Below are 20,983 nucleotides of genomic sequence, written 5' to 3' on the forward strand. Positions count from 1 at the left end.
TCATCATTTTCTCTCAACTTCGATGACCAATTGAACCAAAATTTCCACAGACTTGTTATTTTGTGGTTATGATGGGATACACCAAGTGAGAAGCCTGGTCTTTGACAATTACCAAAGGTGTCCATTGTCTTTAAGAACTCACTCCGCAGCAGTGCAATTAATAACGAGTACCTTCCATTTAATAGAAGAAGAATAAACAGCAACACCAAAAATCTACTCATAACTAAAAGTTTTGTTTAAATAATGTTAGTCTATTTGGAAAGAATATGGTATCACACAGGGCTGAAACTTGACAATTAATGTAGACATTCCTGGAAATGGCTTGCGAACCTCACAGATGTTAAAGTGGTGAGGTTTTACAGACTCCATGCATCACCAGAAATACAAAACTACATGTTTGGAGACGACATGAACTCTTTCTTTCTCACTACTTTATACTACTTTCACAAAAGTTCTTATAAGGATTTGGGTACTTTTAACAGATTTACATTAAACTTACACAGTTTGAAGATAATGGTAGTAGAAAGTTCCCCTCAAAATATTACTTTCTGATGTGCTGTAGTTTTTGAGAAATTGGTAAAACAATGTAATGAAAACAGGTTTTTACATGCTTAAATAATGTTCGTCTCATGATCAGTGAGACGAAAATTATTTTCATGACATTGTTTTACTCATTTTTCAAAAACGACAGCACTTCAGCAAGTAATATTTCCAGGGAAGCTTTCTACTATCATTATCTTCAAACTGTGTAAGTTTAGTGTAAATCTGTGGCCGTCGTGTTTTTTTGTCCTGAAAAAAGTACATAGACCCTTTAAGGAGATTTTGAGAAAATCCTAAAAGCCTGAATACACCTGATAAAATCAGAACAATGATAACATATGCAAACTGCTTACCAACCAAAATTTACCTTATTGTAGAAATGTGAAGAAAACAAAGTTAATGGCTTGTTTCAACCCAACCAGAGTCCTTTGTCTTGTTACATGCTGTTTGTTACAGTCTGTTGCTTAGGTCAACTTGTTTATGTGTGATGTATAGTCATTTTAGCCTCCAAGAGAAAAAAAGTCACTAACTTGTTTAAGTACAAACAACAATTGCCATCCAACTAAGTTAGGCCGGGTTACTCGTCCTAACTCAAGTTAGGATTAATCCTGGCGTTTCGTGAAAGCGGCTGCAGAGTCTATGGTTTAAAGAAGTCACCATTAAAAAAAAATTGTCTATTTCATTTCATAGGACTTAAAGGCAAAAGTACCCAGTGGCCCTGGCTATAGGACTTAAAGGCAAAAGTACCCAGTGGCCCTGGCTATAGGACTTAAAGGCAAAAGTACCCAGTGGCCCTGGCTATAGGACTTAAAGGCAAAAGTACCCAGTGGCCCTGGCCACATTCACTTCAGCCTTAGATTATTGGTGTCAAGATACACTAGTTTCTACACATTATCAATAATGGAACAGATTCTATCCTTGGTTTTAAGAAGTCACCATTAAAACTTGTCTGTTTCATTCAGAAAACCTAAAGGCAAATTATCTTTGTTGATTTTAACCATAAGATTATTTTAATCTTATATCAATGTAAGTGTAGATGTAAACAATAACACTTGAATAATACAATTTTCATTCAAAAGGTTGCACATCTTTGAACATTGCAAACAATTGGAGGGAACATGTCCATGCAGGAAGAACAATACTTTTTAGGAATACAAATTTTGAGCAACATTACTACAAAAGCTTCTCAGATAAAACATTTCGAAATTAAAACAAATTATATCTTATTATTACAACATTACTTCGAATTGAAAACTTTCTCAAAATATCAAAGGTTTTCACTGCCATTTTGATTAAAGAGGTTATTTCTCACTCATACGGTTTTTGTGCAACAAGAGTTATTTTTAACTCTTGCAGTTTCTTTGAGCAATTGAGTCAAAATGTTCACAGATCCATACTTAATGCATATGTTGGAATACACCAAGTGAGAATACTGGTCTTTGACAGTTACCAATAGTGTCCAGGGGTATATTTCACAAGTCCTACAGCTCTTTGTGAAATCCACCCCAGTACCTTTAAGAAAAAAATAAAGCTACCAACTTCAAGTGGACCGCCCCTCACTGATCTTATCACTGTATCTCTTGGGCATCTCCTGCGCCTTTTCCTCCTGCATCATCTGCATCATCAGGCCATAGCTTCTGGGTGATGTAGAAAGCTAAGAGGACGGCTAATCCTAACCCACATGTATAGAGCATGATGTGAAGAGGTGGGATGGTGGACTTAGGAAGGGTACCATACACCTGCACGGCAAACTGGCCACGTAGCTGGCAGAAGCTGCAAGTACAGTAGGCATGGTAGGAATGCTAGTTAACAGTACTCCTGTGGGAATGCCATATGTACTCTAACATTTGAGTATTTTAAAGAGCTTTATTTTAAAAGGTTTTTAAACCCTTTAAAATTAAAATACCTTTGTAGATCAAGTTTTTGGCCATGACTTAAATCCCTACTCACTGTGAAACCCCTGTGAATGAAGATGTATGTACATGTACCTTCATTTACCTGTCGAGGTTTGGGCTTTATTGTCAAGTATTAAGTAGAAAAAAAAGTGAAAATCATAATAAGCTTGAAGAAATGAATGAAGGAACAGAGCAATGTTTTCGGGAGAGTTGTGTAAATCCATGAACATGCTACAATAGTTTTCGTCTCACCGAGACAACAATTATTCTGGTGAAGATGTTTTCCTCATTTCTAAAAAACTACAGCACCTCAGCCAGTAATATTTTAAGGGAAGCTTTCTACTATCATTATCTTAAAACCATGTGTAAACCTGTGCACTTTTGTGTTTTGTGTTAAACAAAAAGTACCCAACCCTTTAAATACACTGGACACTATTGGTAATTGTCAAAGACCAGTCTTCTCACTTGGTGTATCTCAACAGATGCACTCAATCGATTGTCGAAGTTGTGAGATATAAATGAAAGAAAAAACACCCTTGTCACACGAAGTTGTGTGCTTTTAGATACTTGATTTCGAGACCTTAAATTCTAAATCTGACGTCCGGAAATCAAATTCGTGGAAAATTACCTCTTTCTTTAAAACTACGTTACTTCAGTGGGAGCCGTTTCTCACAATTTTTTTATACTATCAACAGCTCCCCATTACTTGTTACCAGTTAAGCTTTTATGCTAATAATTATCTTGAATAATTTGCCATTACTCGAGGAGTTCCCCTTTAAATAAAAGCTCAACAAAAAGAATGCATCTGTACTTTTCCCAAAGACTCTATCTATTTGAAAGTGGGTGTATCTCAAAACTAAAGTTAACCTTGGTGCCTCCCCTTCATTCTAGACTTACAGAAGTATAGTGCTCTATCGGAAAGAAGCAAAATGTGAAGGTTAAGAGGTTTATAACGCCTTCAAAGGCAATTAGGGCTTGATCCATGTTTTAATCTGCCAGCATCCCCAAGGTCTTTCTAAGAAAAGAGGTCAAGTTATCCATCAGTCTTACCTGTAATCGGGGTTAACGACTGATACATTGAATACCAGGATACCATTGTAGGGACTCAATGAGAGTTGGTTACTGTTCTGACTGCTTAGTACTTCGTAGGGTTGATCTGGATTGGAAAGTCCTATCTCATCTACCTCCATGCAGCTTCTGTAAATCTGAATTAAAGAGAGGCTCCAAGGTAACATTTGGTTTTGTGATCCACTCCATAATGTTCAAATATAGAAAATGGGGGAAAAAACCTATTATAAATCTCTAAGTCATGTTTAAAATGGTGATAAAAATGATGTAAATTGTGACAGCTTGAGAAATATCTACATGCATGATGGCAGGGAGATCTGGGGACACCTCAGCAGTGACACTATTGACCGAGGACACCACTCGAAAAGTAGAAGAAAATGATGTCACATTTCAAATAAAATGGTCTGTACATTTTTGTAGAGATACTTTTTTCGGATCATTTCTGAAGTTTTATCCAACTAAAAAAGGAATTGAATTAGAAATTTTTACTTGAACTTGCCATAGTGTAGTCTTGCCTGCCAAGAATTGCCCTGGCCATATACGAAGCTCCAGGCGATGCTCAGTTGTTTCACTGGTTCCGTTCATAAACCTGCCCCCAAACCAATGTCAAGCATGGAGGTATGATTGTAGGCCTGGTACTTCATGGAGGCAATGAAGGCGATTGCCTTCATGCCCCTGGTCATTGCCTTGGTGCCCTTGAAATGCCCCAGTAGAAATATACAAATTCCTCATAGGAGAAAAGGCCTTGGTGCCCTTGCACATTCAATAACGAAGCATACAGGCCTGGGATTATGGCTCAAGCCTGTTCAAAAAGTACCTGTCTTGTCCAAGCAGTGGCTGGATCAGGCGTGTCTTGAGCCTTAAGGAGTGACAGCCAGCTCTGAGGCTGAGACCTACAACCTGCCTTCAAGGAGAAAACCAGACAAACATAAAAATTACTGACGTTTCCGCATAGTGCATTTACAAGCGCCTATCCTGTGCCCTATTTTGGAAATCCAAAATGTACATAGTTTACCCACAAAATGGTGGAAAAGGTAGAAACTCCTTTTACAGAATTGCATTCCATGTCTGCAAGGGCACAATATAAGTTCTATTCAACAATTTTATAGATTAACAGTTTAATATTGTCTCATCAAGTATACATAATATTTGCAAAATATAAGAATTTGCTGAATATAGCCCACTCTGAGACGACTACCAATCTTGAAAAAGGAATGTATAACAATTGTTACACACAAACAATGATGTTCTTGTAAAGTGATAAATTGATTAAACATTTACATTAATTGAAAAAAAGTGGGATTCATGATATCAAAATAATATATACTAATTGAAAAATATTGAGAATCATGATAAAAAAAAATACACTAATTGACAACACACTAGTAAAACACACTTATTGGCAACTGTTGGGATTCAAGAAAATTAAAATACACTAATTAACAAATATTGTAAATCATGATTATTAGTGAAAAACACTAAATGACAAATATTGGGAATCATGATTATTGGAAAACACTAATTGACAAATATTGGGATACTTGCAATGAACACATTTAGGGGAAATCTGTTTGCTATTGATTTGTTTCCATTAGTGCTTGTCTAGTTGGTTTACTGTGCAAATGTTTTTACCTGTGATGCGGTCTGTGTATAGCTGTATGCCAACATTCCATGGATCTCACTCACAATAAAATCTTCCTTCATTTCCTCAATGAACTCATCACCTTCATACCTGAAAAACAAATCAGATTGTTTTCAAGAGAGATACAGAAACAATTGTTTGCCACTGATAAAGTACATAGGAACATAGACAGATTTACCTTGGTCAAGTGGTTAGACTGCAGGGACGACTTCACAAGGATAGTCCTAACTAGTCTTAACACTTTTTAGGAGTCTTTACAAACGTAGGGCTAGTCCTAAGTTAGGATGAGTAACCTGCCTAACTCAAGATAAGACTAGTCTTTCTCTTTGTGAAATCCGACCCAGGACATGCAATCATAAGGTTGTGGGTTCGAACCCAACCAAGAACCGCTAATTTCAATGACTAGAGTGCGTTTTGGCGACCCCAACTAAAGCCCAACCAACTCAACAAGTCGGTTACCGGTTGGTCTGAACAGCATCGTCACCGCGCTCAACCAAACACGCGAAAATGCTCAACCGATAACCAATGTTTGTGGTTGGGGTCGCCAAAACGCACACCAAGAATAAGTTTTGTCGTCTAGTTACTGAATCACAATTTCGATAATCATAGATGTTAAACCAATATTTGTATGGGAGAGATTGGCTGTTGCCAGCTTGATGTAGGCGTATATACTCCCTTATGGGAGTTTGCCGAGTTCCCTTGATGGGAAAATCATTTCAACAGTTCCTTGGCCAATGCTATTGGCAAATAGTTTGGTTCAAACAGCTCAAATAAGAGAAACAAACAAAATAAATGGTGTCTTTATATGTCCTAAGTCATTAAGTACATGCAATGTGTGGTTTACCAGTTAGTGGTTGACCTTTTTTACTACTGGAATGAAACCAACGCAATAATGCAAGTTCTTATTTTGGAGGTCGATGGATCACCTGTGCCCAAGGAATGACCTAGGCCCAATTTCATTGAGCTTCGTAGAAGAAATTTTGTTTAATATCGTATTGTTAAGCAAAACTATAGCAGAATTTAAGTAATGTAGTGTACATTGTCAAATGGTATTTTAGCTGGTAACCTTGTTCTGGTAAGCATAATTTGGCATTGCTTAGCAAATTTGAAAACACTCTCTTTAATCTGAATTGAATTAATTGATTTTGGGGATTCAACAAAGAATTGACTAGAGTGGGATTCGAACCAACGACCTCCGGATTAACGTGCCGGCGCTCTACCAACTGAGCTATCTAGCCCTATGTTGGCGGTGTCCCTATTTTGTCAATATCTTACGTCAGGGGTGCCAGTCAGAAGCCATTCAACCCTTAACTGCCGTGTAGCCAGGGATCACACCCAAATTACGATACAACCTGGGAAGCGGCAGCCAGGGGATCACCTTAAGGGGATGCGACTTTTTGTTTCTGAATTGAATTACTAACTTACAAGTCAACAACCGGTTTCAGCAAGTCTTGGTAGTATACAACAATCGGACAGCCAAGTTGTCTGTAGTCATACAAAACCTTCTTGTCTTCTGAAGCGGTGACACCATTTGAACCCATTAGAAAGCTTGGGTCATACATATTCCTAAAATAAATATGGAACAGACACAAAAATGTGTGAGATCAACAATTTACCTAAATATTTCAGCAAAATGTTTTAAAGGATTTATATTTTATTCAAGGGTAGGATCTTAGTTTGGTAAATACTTCAAAAAATAGTGACCATAAAAACTGACTAGGTGAGAACTACTGCATCTGTTGATAGTATTAAGTATTTAGAGCAAGGATTCCTATCGAAGTGAGGACTTGCTTTCATCACCTTCCAGTATGTGGATGGATTTAATGCTCGTGTGAAAATACCGACAGTTTTTCTGTTTTCTCAGTAAGTAGACACTTTTGAAACTTATGCTTTCTTCATAATCTTGCCTATAAAAAAACCTTTTCATTGACAAAAACAATCTATGACACTATCTTTAATTTTTTGAAAAGTTTGATTAAAAACCTCCCTTAGCAGTCAGTGTAAAGTTTAATTACAAGATATTTTCAAAAACCGATTAACTGAAACTCACTTATCAATGGTGTACTCAAGATTTCTCATATGATCACATGTTTCATCGATCCTGTTTTTGGAAAAGATCAAACCAGTTTAAATTCAACTATAATTATTGTCAAGAAGTACAATCAAACTTGTGATTTGAATAAATTGAAGACAGTCTAGAATTTTTCCACATTGGTGTTTAGTTGGCATTACTTTTATCATCATTAGCAATGACTGTGGAGAAATGATTTATAATAATAATAATAAACTTACTTATATAGCGCTATTTACAAAAGCGATACAAAGCGCTTACAAAATACAATAGCAACCAAACAAAAGATACACTACATGTTTTACAGACAAAACAATGAAAATAACAACAACAAAAGGCATAAAGTATGCATCACAGATAAATAAACTAATATTAGTATCTAATTCACTACCATACATTTTAAGAAGAATATAAATATCAACTGAACTATAACACAAACAGTGTCATTTAACAGTAAAACAAAATGAAATAAATAGCACATAATTAAGATATTAATTGGATTTAAACTGCCGCTAGCAACATGACTCAAAAGCATGGTCTCATGGGCTGGAATCCCATATTGTTTGTTGCGTTTGTTTTAACATGAATCATGGAAAGTACATATGTACGGGTAAAACACAAATACAAATCAATTAATAAAACATAAATTCTTAAAGGCAGTGGACACTATTGGTAATTACTCAAAATAATTAATAGCATAAAACCTTTCTTGGTCATGAGTAATGGGGAGAGGTCAATGGTATAAAACATTGTGAGAAACGGCTCCCTCTGAAGTGCCATAGTTTTCGAGAAAGAAGTAATTTTCCACGAATTTGATTTTGAGACCTCAGATTTAGAACTTGAGGTCATGAAATCAACCATCTAAACGCACACAACTTCATGTGACAAGGGTGTTTTTTCTTTCATTATTATCTCGTAAGTTCGATGACCGATTGAGCTCAAATTTTCACAGGTTTGTTATTTTAGGCATATGTTGAGATACACCAACTGTGAAGGCTAGTCTTTGACAATTACCAATAGTGTCCACTGCCTTTAATAGTATTATCAATCACTGTATAAACTGCCAACTCGAAAATAAAAAAAAACTCAACTGTAAAACATGCTGAACATGCTAATTTAACAATAGATTTACTTAAAGAGAAAAATCAATAAATAAAACTGTTTTTGAGTATGAGTTATTTCGGGAAAGCAATATAGAATTAGCTGATTGCAAACTGCCTACTAACCACAATGAAATGTATAAATGGAAAAAGATTGTAAATTTCCTCAAGAGTCTTACTCAAAGGCTAAGAAGAGAAAGACTCTGCCCAGGTCAAAAGGCGAGGCCAGAAACAATGTTCACAGAACTTGGAAAGCTGGGACAAACTTTTATAAACTTACTTTCTAATTCTTAAATGTCTGTTGGGTGGGCATCCAGCTACGACATACGCCACCTAATAAGACATTATTATATGAGCTTCTAAGTTAATGATGAGGTCTCCAGTTCAAATCGTTTGAAGGAGCAGAACTAAATAACTTACTCTGAAACAAAGACATTAATTGTTTTACAAAGAGTAAAACTAACTTTGCATACATGTGTATAATGAAAAATAGTTCTTCGCTTTTATAATTACCTTATTGTAAGTAATTGTAACAATAGTTGATTTAAAGTTTTGTTTAAAGTTAAGTACATTTATTTTATGCTTACTAAAAACTTATGTCCTATTTCCTTTTCCATTATTTCTTAGGTTTCTTTCTTTTCTTTTAAACTCATTGTTGTTTTTGCATTGTGATTTTGCTTTCTTAAATGTTTAATACTTTTATTGTAAATTTCATTGCAATTCGGCTGATGTCACGGTTTTCTAAATTTTTATAATAAACCGTTGGTGGATAAATGAATGAACAAATGGTTACCTTGTTGTGGAGTACAATATTCAAAATTAGGAATTTACGTCTCTGGCTACAGCTTTGACTGTTGCAAAGTCGTCCTATACTTCAATAGACCCCTTGCATGTGACGTCACCGCTCAAGAAACACCCACACTGGGGTCAAAAAGCACCCACACTGGGGTCAAAAAGCACCCTCACTTGGGTCAAAAAGCACCCACACTGGGGTCAAAAAGCACCCTCACTTGGGTCAAAAAGCACCCACACTGGGGTCAAAAAGCACCCTTACTTGGGTCAAAAGCGCCCACACTGGGGTCAAAAAGCACCCTTACTTGGGTCAAAAAGCACCCACACTGGGGTCAAAAAGCACCCTCACTTGGGTCAAAAAGCACCCATACTGGGGTCAAAGGAGGCAAATGATTGGACGATAGCTGTCCTTTGTGAATGAAAACGTGCGCGTCAGTGTTTCACGCTATGCAAGGGGTTTACGCATGATGGTGCAGGGATCCAGCTGTAGTCATACCCATAGCCGTCAATTCTGACCCATGCCTTTATTTGTACTTACTGCTTGCTGTTTGTGGTGACACATTAGACTTGAGTCATATACACTCATCCTAAGAGAAGACATTCCACGAGCTGCATCTTTATCTCTGCAACATTTTAAAGAAAGGAAAAAAACACAATGGGATGGTGGTCCAATGACAGGCGGATATTTTACTGTGTTAATTTACTGCTTTCAATTACAAATTTTCTTTCATGACAATTATAACTAACCCTTTTGTTTACTACCAAGATGTTGCTTTCTTGTATCAGATCCTAATGTTAGGAAGTAGGAAAATGAAAGTTTATTTATTGATCTGAAATTATTTACGAAGATGAACAATTTCTTCCAAAAGTTAACAGCTTGCCATGGAAAAAAGTACAGTACAAAATCATGCATTTTGCAATGAAACTTTCCAACATCAAAATAAAATACGAAGTAGTTTTATCTGTGGCTGAAGGTGTCAATGTTTTACTAGTTGTGAGGTTACTTATTTTTTTATTAAAGCTTAAAGGCAGTGGACACTATTGGTAATTACTCAAATTAATTATTTGTATATAACCTTACTTGGTAACGAGTAATGGGGAGAGGTTGATAGTATAAAACATTGTGAGAAATGTCTCCCTCTGAAGTGACACAGACTTTGAGAAAGAAGTATTTTTCCACGATTTTGATTTCCAGACCTCAGACTCGAAATCAAGAATGTGAAAGCACACAACTTCGTGTGACAAGGGTGTTTTTTCTTTCATAGTTATCTCGCAATTTCGCCGACCAATCGAGCTCGAATTTATACAGGTTTGTTACTTTATGCACATGTTGAGATACACCAAGTGAAAAGACTGGTCTTTGACAATTACCAATAGTGTCCAGTGTCTTTAAATCCAACTTACCCATTCGGGAGAGTATCTGACATCAGAGAAAGGTGAGCAATCTGTGGGGAAAATAGTAACAAGTAAATGGAAATGTAAAATTGTTGGTTTATTTCCCAATATAAATGCTTCTCTTTCAATGATTCTTATACTCACTAAGTTTGATGTGGTCACACCTTTTACCAGCCTTTCTGTGATCTCACGGGTAGTTGTGAGAGAAACTATACCAGGGTTGGACACAATGACCTGAAACATAAACCAAATAATAAATAGGGATTTTTTCAGTAATAGTTATTTGAGGTGCAAACCAGTAGACCATTATCATATTGGGATTAGGTTGGCTCAGTGGTTTCTCTCCCTGCCTTTCACCTCTGTGGACCCCGATTCGAATCCCACCTCAGACTGGAGCTTTGCCTGTGGATTCAGTCCCTACCTGATTGTGTAGGTTTTCCCACACCTACAACTGAACCTTTCGTCTCGTTTCCTAATCACCACCCTGTTAACGACACCTTGGGCCCTTTGATGTGTAATGAAACAAGTTAACAAATGAATCAAAAATCAATTTTGTGATCATCTACTCCCATTCAACCCTATGTAACCAGATTGAGAATGGATTTGGAAAAATAGTCTAGGGTCGATTTCACAAAGAGTTTAGGAATAGTCCTAACTTAGGACTAGTCTTACGAGATAATAAAAGGAGTAACCATGGTAACTCGTCCTAACACGAGATAAGACTAGTCTTAACTTTTTGTGAAATTCACCCTAAACACTTATATGAAATGAAATTTAGAGCTGTCTTTACCAGTTTGAATAATTCAGGGTTAAGATATTTGGTCATTGGAAAAAGTAGGGAAAATGAGCACAAGGGCTGACTTACATGTTCACATGTCTTTAATATGCTTTTCAGGCTATTAAATTACAATTTTAGGGGATTTTTTTAAAAGGCAATATCAAATTTTGAAGTCAGACTAAAAGTATGAAGAATATCATCCCTCCCACAATGAAGGTTTCTAGCTTGGGTAACTGAAATGTATCACTTACCATATAGCTAATATCTTCCCATGCATTTGGGATGACTCTGGCGGTCAAGTTCAGCTGCTGACCAATGTCCATGTAGAATACTTGATCATGAAAGGCTGCATCAAATCCTTGGTGCTATCAGAAACAAACAAGTAGACAACATGCAGTGGTTGTAGCAACTATTTTTACTTATGCTTGTTTAATTAATATGAATGATTTGAAGATGAAGAAATTCTACAAAACATTACAAAAACACAAAAACAATATGAACTTAGAATACTTAAAAGGCATAGCTCAAGCCCATTATTAAGGGAATAGCTTGGGTAGCGAGGAGACCTTAAACAGCCGTTTAAAACCGGCAGGGTCACGGTCGTGTGACACTGGTTTATGTCTCACTTCAAATTTTCTTTAATCATCCCAAAATTGGATTATGTTCTAAATAGTTTTACACTCAACAGAAAAATTACAACTTGACACATATGACTTGAAGGCACTGGACATCTTTGGTTATTGTCAATGTGCAGTCTTTTCACTTGGTGTATCTCAACTTATGAATAAAATAACAAGGCTGTAAAAATTTGAAATCAATTGGTCATCGATATTGCGAGAAAATAGAGAAAGAAAAACCACCCTTGTCCCACTTGTGCGCTTTTAAATGCTTGATTTTATATTTTATATATTTTATATATTTTCTATTTTTATATTTTATTGTTCTCTTTATGGGCTTAGAGACTTTTGGTATTAGGCGCTTTACACATATCTTTATTATTATTATTATTCTGTTAAAGCAAAAGAGGACACCAGTCACAGGTTGTATATGCGGAAGTTTTGATTTGCTTAGCTACTTTTTGTGCTTAAATGAAATTTAAATTTGGATCTGGGACCCCCAAACAAAGATATTGACAAAAAAGGGAGACCACCCATCACCAGGGCGCCAGATAGTTCAGTTGGTGAAGCGCTGGCACATATAAGCTCTAGTCAATCTTTCTGTGTTCAACCCATAGTTAGATTCTGTTACGAATAGTTTTTAAACCCAACAATTACAATTTTCTTCCAGCCAGTAAAACATTCTTTATAAACCCTGTATGTACCTGGCATTTGGTGAGTGCTGGTGTTACTTTAGAGAGGCATTGCTGTACATAAATGGTCTCTGACATCAACTGTAGCTTCTTGGTTGGAGAATTGTCTTCAAACATGTTGCCCGGGTACAGCACTTGGATGTTATTGGTTGGTGTGAAGCGAATGACGCAGGAAGAAATGGGGCTTGGTAAGGGGTCCTTGAGAGGAAGCTGTGAAAGAAAAGACTTGTGTGCTGGGTTTAAGAAAAAATGTCTCCACTTCTTAAAGTTATGATATTTTGAGCTTTTGTGCCCCCCCCACCCCAAGAAAAACAATATAAATAGAAAATAGAGTCAATAAATACACAGATAAATAAACAAATAAAAATCATAAATCTTAAACTTAGATTCCTTTTATCTAAACTACATTTCAAGTCAAAACTAAACTTTCTTCAACTTTGATGGATGACATTTAAAAAGAGCTCGTGTCAAAGAATGATACACTCACACACATGACCTTTTTATGCCTTTTTACTGTTGGGTTCTCCTGAAACAACAAATCTCACCTTCACTGTTTTTGCTGGAATCCCTTCTCGGCCAAAGTATATGTCTCCAGTAGTTGTCAGAATTGCAAAGTCCCCATTCTTGTCTGAAAAAAATATGTAAATTCAAATCTCTTCTCAAAACATATCTTATGGCACAGGTTCTCAAGGAATAATTTTGTTGTGTCTGTTTTCATCGTTTTGTTTTGGGATTTACTGCACTTTTGTACACCCAGCAGGGTGGATATGTGCGCAATACAAGTCTTTATTATAATTGTTATTTTAAAAACCCCAAAAGAAAAACATAATATATATTATTAGTTCAAAGCTACTTGTTCCTACAGAATTTAGATTGCACGTTTAGCATACTTCCAAGTTGCTTCAAATAGAGAGAAATCTGAGAACATTTTTAACTAGACACCTTACATAACGCGCATTGCACTGAAACACTCAAAACACACACACATTTGTACACACCGGGAGCAGAATTCATCCGATGAGATCTGCCCCCTTTTGGCTCAGTGAAGGCGCTGTTTGAGAGAATGAAGTTACATGCAAGGGGTCAATTGTGCAATAGTCAAGTGAAATAGAGACTTACTTGATATGACCTGTTGAACTGCCTCTCCATCATTCAATAGAGATGACTGCATGTCAGACAGAATAGTAACTTTAACAACTGCTTTTCCTGTCACAAGAATTATAAAACTATCATAAACATACCAGAAAAAAGTGTTTGTAGTACAAGTAGACTTGACTTTTGGGTGTATGTAATTAGGAGAGATTGAACCACCAAACTTGACATGGCAAATGCTAGTCATCAGAGGTGCTCGATCTACTCTTAAACCCTTAATTAGAATAATAATTTATATAGCACCAAATTACCAAAAATGCAAGGCACTTATGATGGGAAAACAAAGACCAAAGTGATGGTGACAACCAGCTACAGATTGGAGGACAGGTGAGTCTTGAGACCCTTTGTGAAGGACAGAACAGTCTGAGCGAGCCTTGAGCAATGCATCTGGAGTTGTACACTCAGATCAATTGACTGTATTTAGATTGTATGAGCTAGGGCGCTTTCAACAGCAGCCTTCTTGCATTACAATTACAATTATATCTTATCTTGCCTGTATGTTGATTTCTTGTAAAAAGTAATGAGGCTGTTCTGAGTCAATATGGCTCATCAGGCCCGTGTTTGCTTGTCATTAAACGACTGATGGGAGTATTTCTATTCTCCCTGGACAGGCTAGTCAAACTCTGGCTACTCCCCAGATCTCCCGTACCATTTGTACTCCTGTGTGGAAAGAAGCAATTATGATAAAGTGCCTTGGTCAAGGACACAAGTGTCGCGACTGACCTGGCCAGGATTCGAACCCACATTCTGTAATTTACAGAACTTAAGTCGAGCGGCCTAGACTGCTCAGCCAAATAAATAAAAATTAGAACAACAATTAGAAAACAGTTTTTGTTTTACTTGTTTCGCATCATGTAAGTTTAGTCCAAAAATACTACAAATTAACAGGACTACTTTACCTGAAACAGTACTATAAGAAACATCCTTGCTATCCCAAACTACCAGACAACCAAGTCCACCCTCAACCTGTAGGAACGATGTCTGGTTCCCAGTCACAGCAAATGGTAGAGATACAGGCTTGGCGATGTTGGCATTGGTCTGGTCGATGTAAGAGTCATAGATGAATATTCCCTCGTCTGAATCATCGTTGAGGACTAGGAATGCAACAGAAGACAGTGTCCCAAAAACTGAAGCTCCACTGATTCCAGCCTGGAAATAAAAATTGTTTTATTCATTTTAAAAATACAGGAATCCACTTAAAACTGTCAAAAAGGGCTCCTTTATTGGGACAAACTCCAATACATTGTCAGCACGTGCTGAAAATAAGTGTTTCTCGGAGGTTAAAAGGGTTTGTTTTAACATTTTTCAACAATTTTTTTAACAAAAGTTTAAGCAGAAAATACTATGGCTCGCAAATTTCTTTGCCAGAAGCAAAAAATGAGTGGGGCACCAGTTGCATAAAACTTTCAGGAATTTTAGCTGCAGGTAACCGTTTTCTATTAACCAAGACTTTTCTGTTCTTAGCAAGTTTTGAGGGCTTACAGGTTTTTAAAAAACTGGGCCTAGGTATTACCTGAATAAATTTAAGCTTATTTATTTTTGCTGAATCAATGGTGTGCATGATTGGTTCCTACCATTCACACTGCACCGACAATTGATGGACCATTTTTCATATTTGTACACATAAGTTACTGGCAGAGTTTTGTCTAGCACTTTTTACCAAATAACTGTCCCATGTTGATTGACACCCCCTCTATATGACATGTTAAAACAAAGTGGTGTGAGTTTGATCTGCTAACCTTGATATCAAAATCCAGTTGAAGTTGCCTTGCAACAAAGGTCCAGCCGGCATCATAAGAGAGGAAGTATTCCACTGAATTGGAGTTCAAACTTTGGTTGTTATAGGCAATCACTAAGCCATCTTGTTTCTGGAATTTAATAGTAAATACATTGTGATTTTGTATTTGTATTAATGTATTTGTATTTGCACACATTTATTTTATTGCTGCCCTACATTTACACATTTTTACAAAGTTTGTTAATTATATTTAAACTATAAGTAGTTTACAGTAATACATAGTTACTTAGGGTATGAAAACAAATGAAAGTTCACAATGATTTAGATAGTTATATATATTAGGAAGCTTAAAGTAGGACAACAATTAGGTTAAGGTGAAGCACAAACACAAACATGAAATAACAAACCTGAGAACATTTGGCTTGATCTGTTCTGTGACTTGGGAGAAAATATTAAAAAACCACACTCAATGTTATAATGTAAGAACATTATCAACCAAAATCAGCTGTTTCATTGTTTTAGGTTGTCTTGAATATGTTGCCAACCTTTACAAAAACATTTTTTAAAGACTCTAGGATACAACAATTTGCCACCCAGTGAAAGTAAGATCAACACAGGTTCACCACCTCCTTACCTGGCACCATTCTCTGTCTTCAAAGCAGCATTGATGTGATGCAACATTGGTTATTATCATGTCTTGTGGAATCCCACTAGCTCTGACGACGCGATGGGTTTGTAGATTGTACGTAATGACAACACCTGTCACAACCATTACAAGATTGCTACCAGCAAATGTTGCAGAGTGTAGAACTGGAATCCTGCCATCTCCCTATAACAGAACAAAGACACAGAAGCCCAGTTCAATCCCTGTAAATTTATGTTTGTTTCAATCTATGTATCATTTTGTGTAAAAACATCCCTCAGCATTTCTCCCAGGAGAAAAACAAAACTCTATAGTGATTTATTGCTTTTTAAATACATGTTATTGTTGCTGTTTGTGTGGAGAGTGGGGCTTATCTTTTAACAGATTGCAGGTAAGGGAAAAATATACTTTTGGCAATTGTCAAAGACCAGTTTCATCACTTTGTTGCCCCAACAAATGCATACAATGGCCAAGCTGTGACAAGTTGGGCTCGATTGGTCATCAAAATTGCAAGAAAATAATAAAAGAAAAAAACACCCTTATTACAAAGAATTGTGTGCTTTCAGATTAAGCCTTTCTCAGGCTCAAATTTGTTTGTTAAAAAAAATTACCTCTTTCTCTAAAGTAAAACTGCATTACTTCAAAGAAGGTAGTTTTAAACAATGTTTTATAATATCAACAGCTCTACAGTGCTCTGTATAAGCTTGCATGGTCATTAGTTTGTTAAATGCAGTTACCAAAGGTGTACCCTCCCTTTAACCTTGGCAGTCCAGGGGTCGATTTCACAAAGAGTTAGTACTAGTCCTAACTTAGGACTAGTCCTAGGAGATATAAAAAAACACATGGCTTGTCCTAAACGAGTCCTAACTCTTTGTAAAATCCACCCCTGATCTCTTCCTGAGCACCACTGACTCCTCTTTATACCAGAGGTAGTCCTTTGCTACTTACCGGTATGTTGGAGGAAACATAAAGAGGGTCTGTTGGACTACTAAAGTCATCTGTTGTAAGGTAGACAAGCCCCCTGCGAAAAAAAACAAAAGAGATGGATCAAACATCACATGCTAATTTACATGTAGCTCTGGTGGGGTGTCAGTCTCTGTTAGATACTGCGTTTTATTTGTTATGAAGCGGTTTCACCCAAAACGAAAGTAGAATACAGTTCGAAAGTTATTCAAAGGTGGTTTTAAATTGCAGGGAATGATAGCATTTAAAGCAGGTAGTGATGGAATTGTGCCTAAAATTGAAGGTACAAGCATGGAATTTGGCAAACAGACACGGTACAGAGTATGTCATGATTAAGACATTTGGCTATATTAATACAGGGCCTTTAGATTTATACTTTGAAAAAGTATCGATGGAATAATTACAAGCAACTTTCTAAACTTTCAAAATTGCTGCCAATTTGCTTAATGTCCTACCCCAGGCAGGTCTAATGTAAAACAACAAATGGTCATTTTAAAGGTATTCTTGTTTAAGTAGTCCCTAATCCTTTCTTTTACATTGAGAAAATTGGAAATTCTAAATGAAAATAAATGCATAAGAATTTATAGGTCTGGAAACGAAAGATCTGTGAGCTTGCAAAATCTAAAATTAAACTCAAAACACAAAAGGTCAGTTTCAAGTAGTTTAGTAATTAATTGAATATTTGTTGTGGAGAACAGTTCTATTACATTTAAACATGAAGCCCCTACAAAAACTTACCGAGCGTACAAAAACGTAGAATTTTTGCAACTGTGCTGTTTTAATAATGGATGGTCCCCTTCATAGTTTAATAATGCAAGATGGTCATCATATGATGGGGTGTCTGCAGGGGTTGACCATTGGTTGATGGGTGTCTGCATGTCACCATCATAACTCGCTCCAAAAATGCTGGATGGGAGGGGGGAGGGAATAAATTAGTAACATGAATTTAAAGTTTTATGTGAACCACAACAATGCTCATCACTATATGTCCAAGCCTGGAATTATAAATGGCCACAGAGGTAATGAACACTGTTGCACAGAGGTTGGCCTTGTTATCAAAACATCCAAGCCCCAGCAGTATTATTTATTAGTTGCACTTAAAACAAAACTTCAATGAAAATGCCCTTGCAAATTGAATGGGTTTGCCTTTCAAAGATGACATTCAACATTTGCCATGCACTGCGCTATTTTGTTCAAACTTTGACAATAAATGACAAACGAAAGTCCTTGCTTCAAAAAAAGCTCCCATAAAAATAATATTCCCCCTCCCCCCCCTCTCTACTCAGCTGCTCTGCACCCCCTCTCAGCAGTACCTCACAACTCACTCTCAACTGCTTGTGATGCTCCAGGGCTTAAATCCATTATCTACACAGTTATTTGATTTATAAACAATGTCTGTTACTTTAATTTGAGCCCCTTGAACTACTGTTTGTGCTGGGTTAATACTGAGGTGATAAACACCCTCAGGTATATGTTAATTAAGAAGCTTAACTTCACATTCAGGGAAGGGTATCATGTTAATTAATTGCGCCATCACTTGTAGACTTATTGCACCACCACTTGTAAACTGGGGACTTAGATTTAATGGGTATGTCATAGCATGGTCATATTTCGGGTTGTCACAGTATGGAAAGTTACCAAATTATGACACCACCTTTATGAAATGCATTTGTACATGGGCAATGGGGTATATTTTCTATAAAAGGGATTAATCTGTGTAATTGAGTGTGATTCTCCATGTAAAACCATACAGAGTAGTACTTGGCCTCTGGTCACCACCGATGACTATACCTGTATTTGTAATGATCTTATAATAAATGGAGCCTTGACTCGTTGTGATACCAGAACATAACGTTTGGACAGTTGTTTCTACTTATTATGACTCCTCTTTTATTTAGTTAATTATCAAACCTAGAAGTTAAGTTCAGTCTGATTTCTTAGATTGTGGAGTTCAACCGCAGAACGCGACGCCTAGGCAAATTGGGGACACTTGCGCTACCTATAGGTGTTTTCTAAGCCTTTATACCCTGACGAACGCTCGCGTCGCATGCTTTCAAAAATGAACACTCATCAACAAAACCAATTACCACAATTTCTCTCGTATCGTAGGAGGTCCCGTTTTCGAGGTGTCCCAAAAATCGTGGCAAATCTTTTACCTCTCTGTGCTCGATGTAAACAGTCCCTAGATACAAATTGTGTGGTTTTATTTGCCATGCAAAGAGTCTCCTCTCCCTTGACAAAAACTTAGAAACACGTAAGGCTCCACTGGATATTTGCACTTGTAAATGCAAAAAGTTTGGTATTTTAGGCATTTCTACAAGGTACAAAAATATGTCATAATGTTGAGGCCATATAAAAATATTTGCCCACCGAAAAAGTTTCATCAAACACTATTTCAATTCACAATTCATGGTGATCAAATCATGTGACTGAATACTTTGCTGAGCATTCTGGAAAAAAAATACAGAGGCTTAAAGAAGCCATGTGCCTTATATCATTTTCTAATATTTGTTGAGATTTTTTTTTAACCCTCCGATCAATATTATTATTAACATTAAAATTTAAACGATCAGCTTGTTGATTCAATTATTACCGTTTATTTATACGCTTTATTATAAATTTTAAGAGAAAAAAAAGGGGAAAAAAATAAATGAAAATCAGATTTGAAAGCCAATGATTATTCACACTTTTTATTAATTTATTTATTTTTGTTATTTTTTGCAAATTACCATGGTAATTTTAAAATTTCATTAAAAAATATTTTAAATAAAACGAAGACAACTGCTGGCTATAGAGTCGTACACAGAGTCTCAAAGAACACTTGTAGTCACTGTAGATGTTTCTTCCATGTATGGCTTCACCGGGAAACCATGCTTTCTGGTGTGCCGTGAAAACAGGAAAAACTCAAAACAAATGGGGCCAGTTGAAGTCATCGAAGATGTGTAGATGTGTAGATGTGTAGATGTGTGGTGTGAACATTTCAATGTCCATCAAGTTTTAATATATGTTTGCATACTTCATATTAACAAAAGAAGGTAATTAGGGCATCGGTTGATATAAGGCATCATTATTTTTTTCCCAATTCAAAGAAAAAGGCATAATAGCGTGAAAACTGGTATTGTATTGGTAAGGGGAGGATACAACAATTCAGAATGACTCATGCTTGTGAGTCTTGAGCAGTGGGGAATTCTAGTTATTTTAGGCTTAGCACTAAATAGGTAATACAAATCTTTAAATCGGGCCCAGGTCTGGGTCCTGCAGATTGGAAGCTGGACATCACAAACTCTGCAGCATGGCAGTGAGTGCAGTCTGGCAGTCAGCACGCAGTCGCAGTGCGTAACATGTATGTACTGTGTTACCACTGCGTGTGTGACTGTAAAGACAAAGTGTTAAATGCTGAATGAAAATTTGATCTTCGAGGCGAGATATCCGAACGTACTGAGCCAGTCAAAATATATAATTAATTTACCTGTTACATGAGAACACAACGATGAAGAATGTTCCCAATAATAGGCGGACATTCATCACCACAAATGCGAAGAATTCCATTGAAAACACCAGACACGTGAACGATGTTTCACCGTGTACTCCTGCAGACAAATTAATTTTCCAACTTTGTCAAAGAAGAGAAGAACGCCCTCTGTTGTTGAACCTGTTTGTCTAGTCTGACTTTCAACCAATGAAATGACAGCCAGGAAAAGTTCCAATTAGATGTCGTCCAATCAGCGATCATCAAACACTTGACATTATCTTTTTATTTACACTAAAACATTATTTGATCTCAAAACCAAACTATTACAGGGAAGGTATACGTTTTCACTCTTTAAATTAAGGGTTAAAAAAAACTTATCTGGTTACATCTTTCGATAGTTAAAGCATTTTGAGAGTCATCTCACT

The 20,983-nt window shown here is 36.5% G+C and overlaps 1 protein-coding gene across 1 annotated transcript; it reads right to left on the bottom strand.

Moving 5' to 3' along the window:
• Window positions 1-544: 544 nt before the first annotated feature.
• Window positions 545-20,686, bottom strand: LOC139945490 (cation channel sperm-associated auxiliary subunit delta-like). The gene is made up of 20 exons (XM_071942852.1): window positions 20,556-20,686; window positions 17,825-17,992; window positions 17,072-17,144; window positions 16,115-16,309; window positions 15,482-15,610; window positions 14,642-14,891; window positions 13,710-13,796; window positions 13,136-13,218; window positions 12,603-12,800; window positions 11,533-11,646; window positions 10,648-10,737; window positions 10,513-10,553; window positions 9,647-9,731; window positions 8,597-8,649; window positions 7,196-7,246; window positions 6,571-6,711; window positions 5,136-5,235; window positions 4,321-4,407; window positions 3,486-3,640; window positions 545-2,313 (listed from the first exon to the last, which is right to left on the bottom strand). Exons 1-20 carry the CDS (start codon window positions 20,633-20,635, stop codon window positions 2,109-2,111), a joined length of 2,385 nt encoding a protein of 794 aa, XP_071798953.1. The 5' UTR covers window positions 20,636-20,686; the 3' UTR covers window positions 545-2,108.
• Between the last annotated feature and the right edge of the window lie 297 nt (window positions 20,687-20,983).

The sequence above is a fragment of the Asterias amurensis genome, chromosome 12, assembly GCF_032118995.1.
Source record: "Asterias amurensis chromosome 12, ASM3211899v1".
Lineage (NCBI taxonomy): Eukaryota > Metazoa > Echinodermata > Asteroidea > Forcipulatida > Asteriidae > Asterias > Asterias amurensis.

Excerpts from the sequence above, each read along its gene's own strand:
- LOC139945490 (XM_071942852.1), bottom strand. The coding sequence starts at position 20,635 with ATGGAATTCTTCGCATTTGTGGTGATGAATGTCCGCCTATTATTGGGA. Across the intron at positions 10,738-11,532 it reads GGGAAGATATTAGCTATATG|GTCATTGTGTCCAACCCTGG; the intron begins GTAAGTGATACA and ends TTTATGTTTCAG. Across the intron at positions 7,247-8,596 it reads AGACATTTAAGAATTAGAAA|GATCGATGAAACATGTGATC; the intron begins GTAAGTTTATAA and ends TTCCAAAAACAG.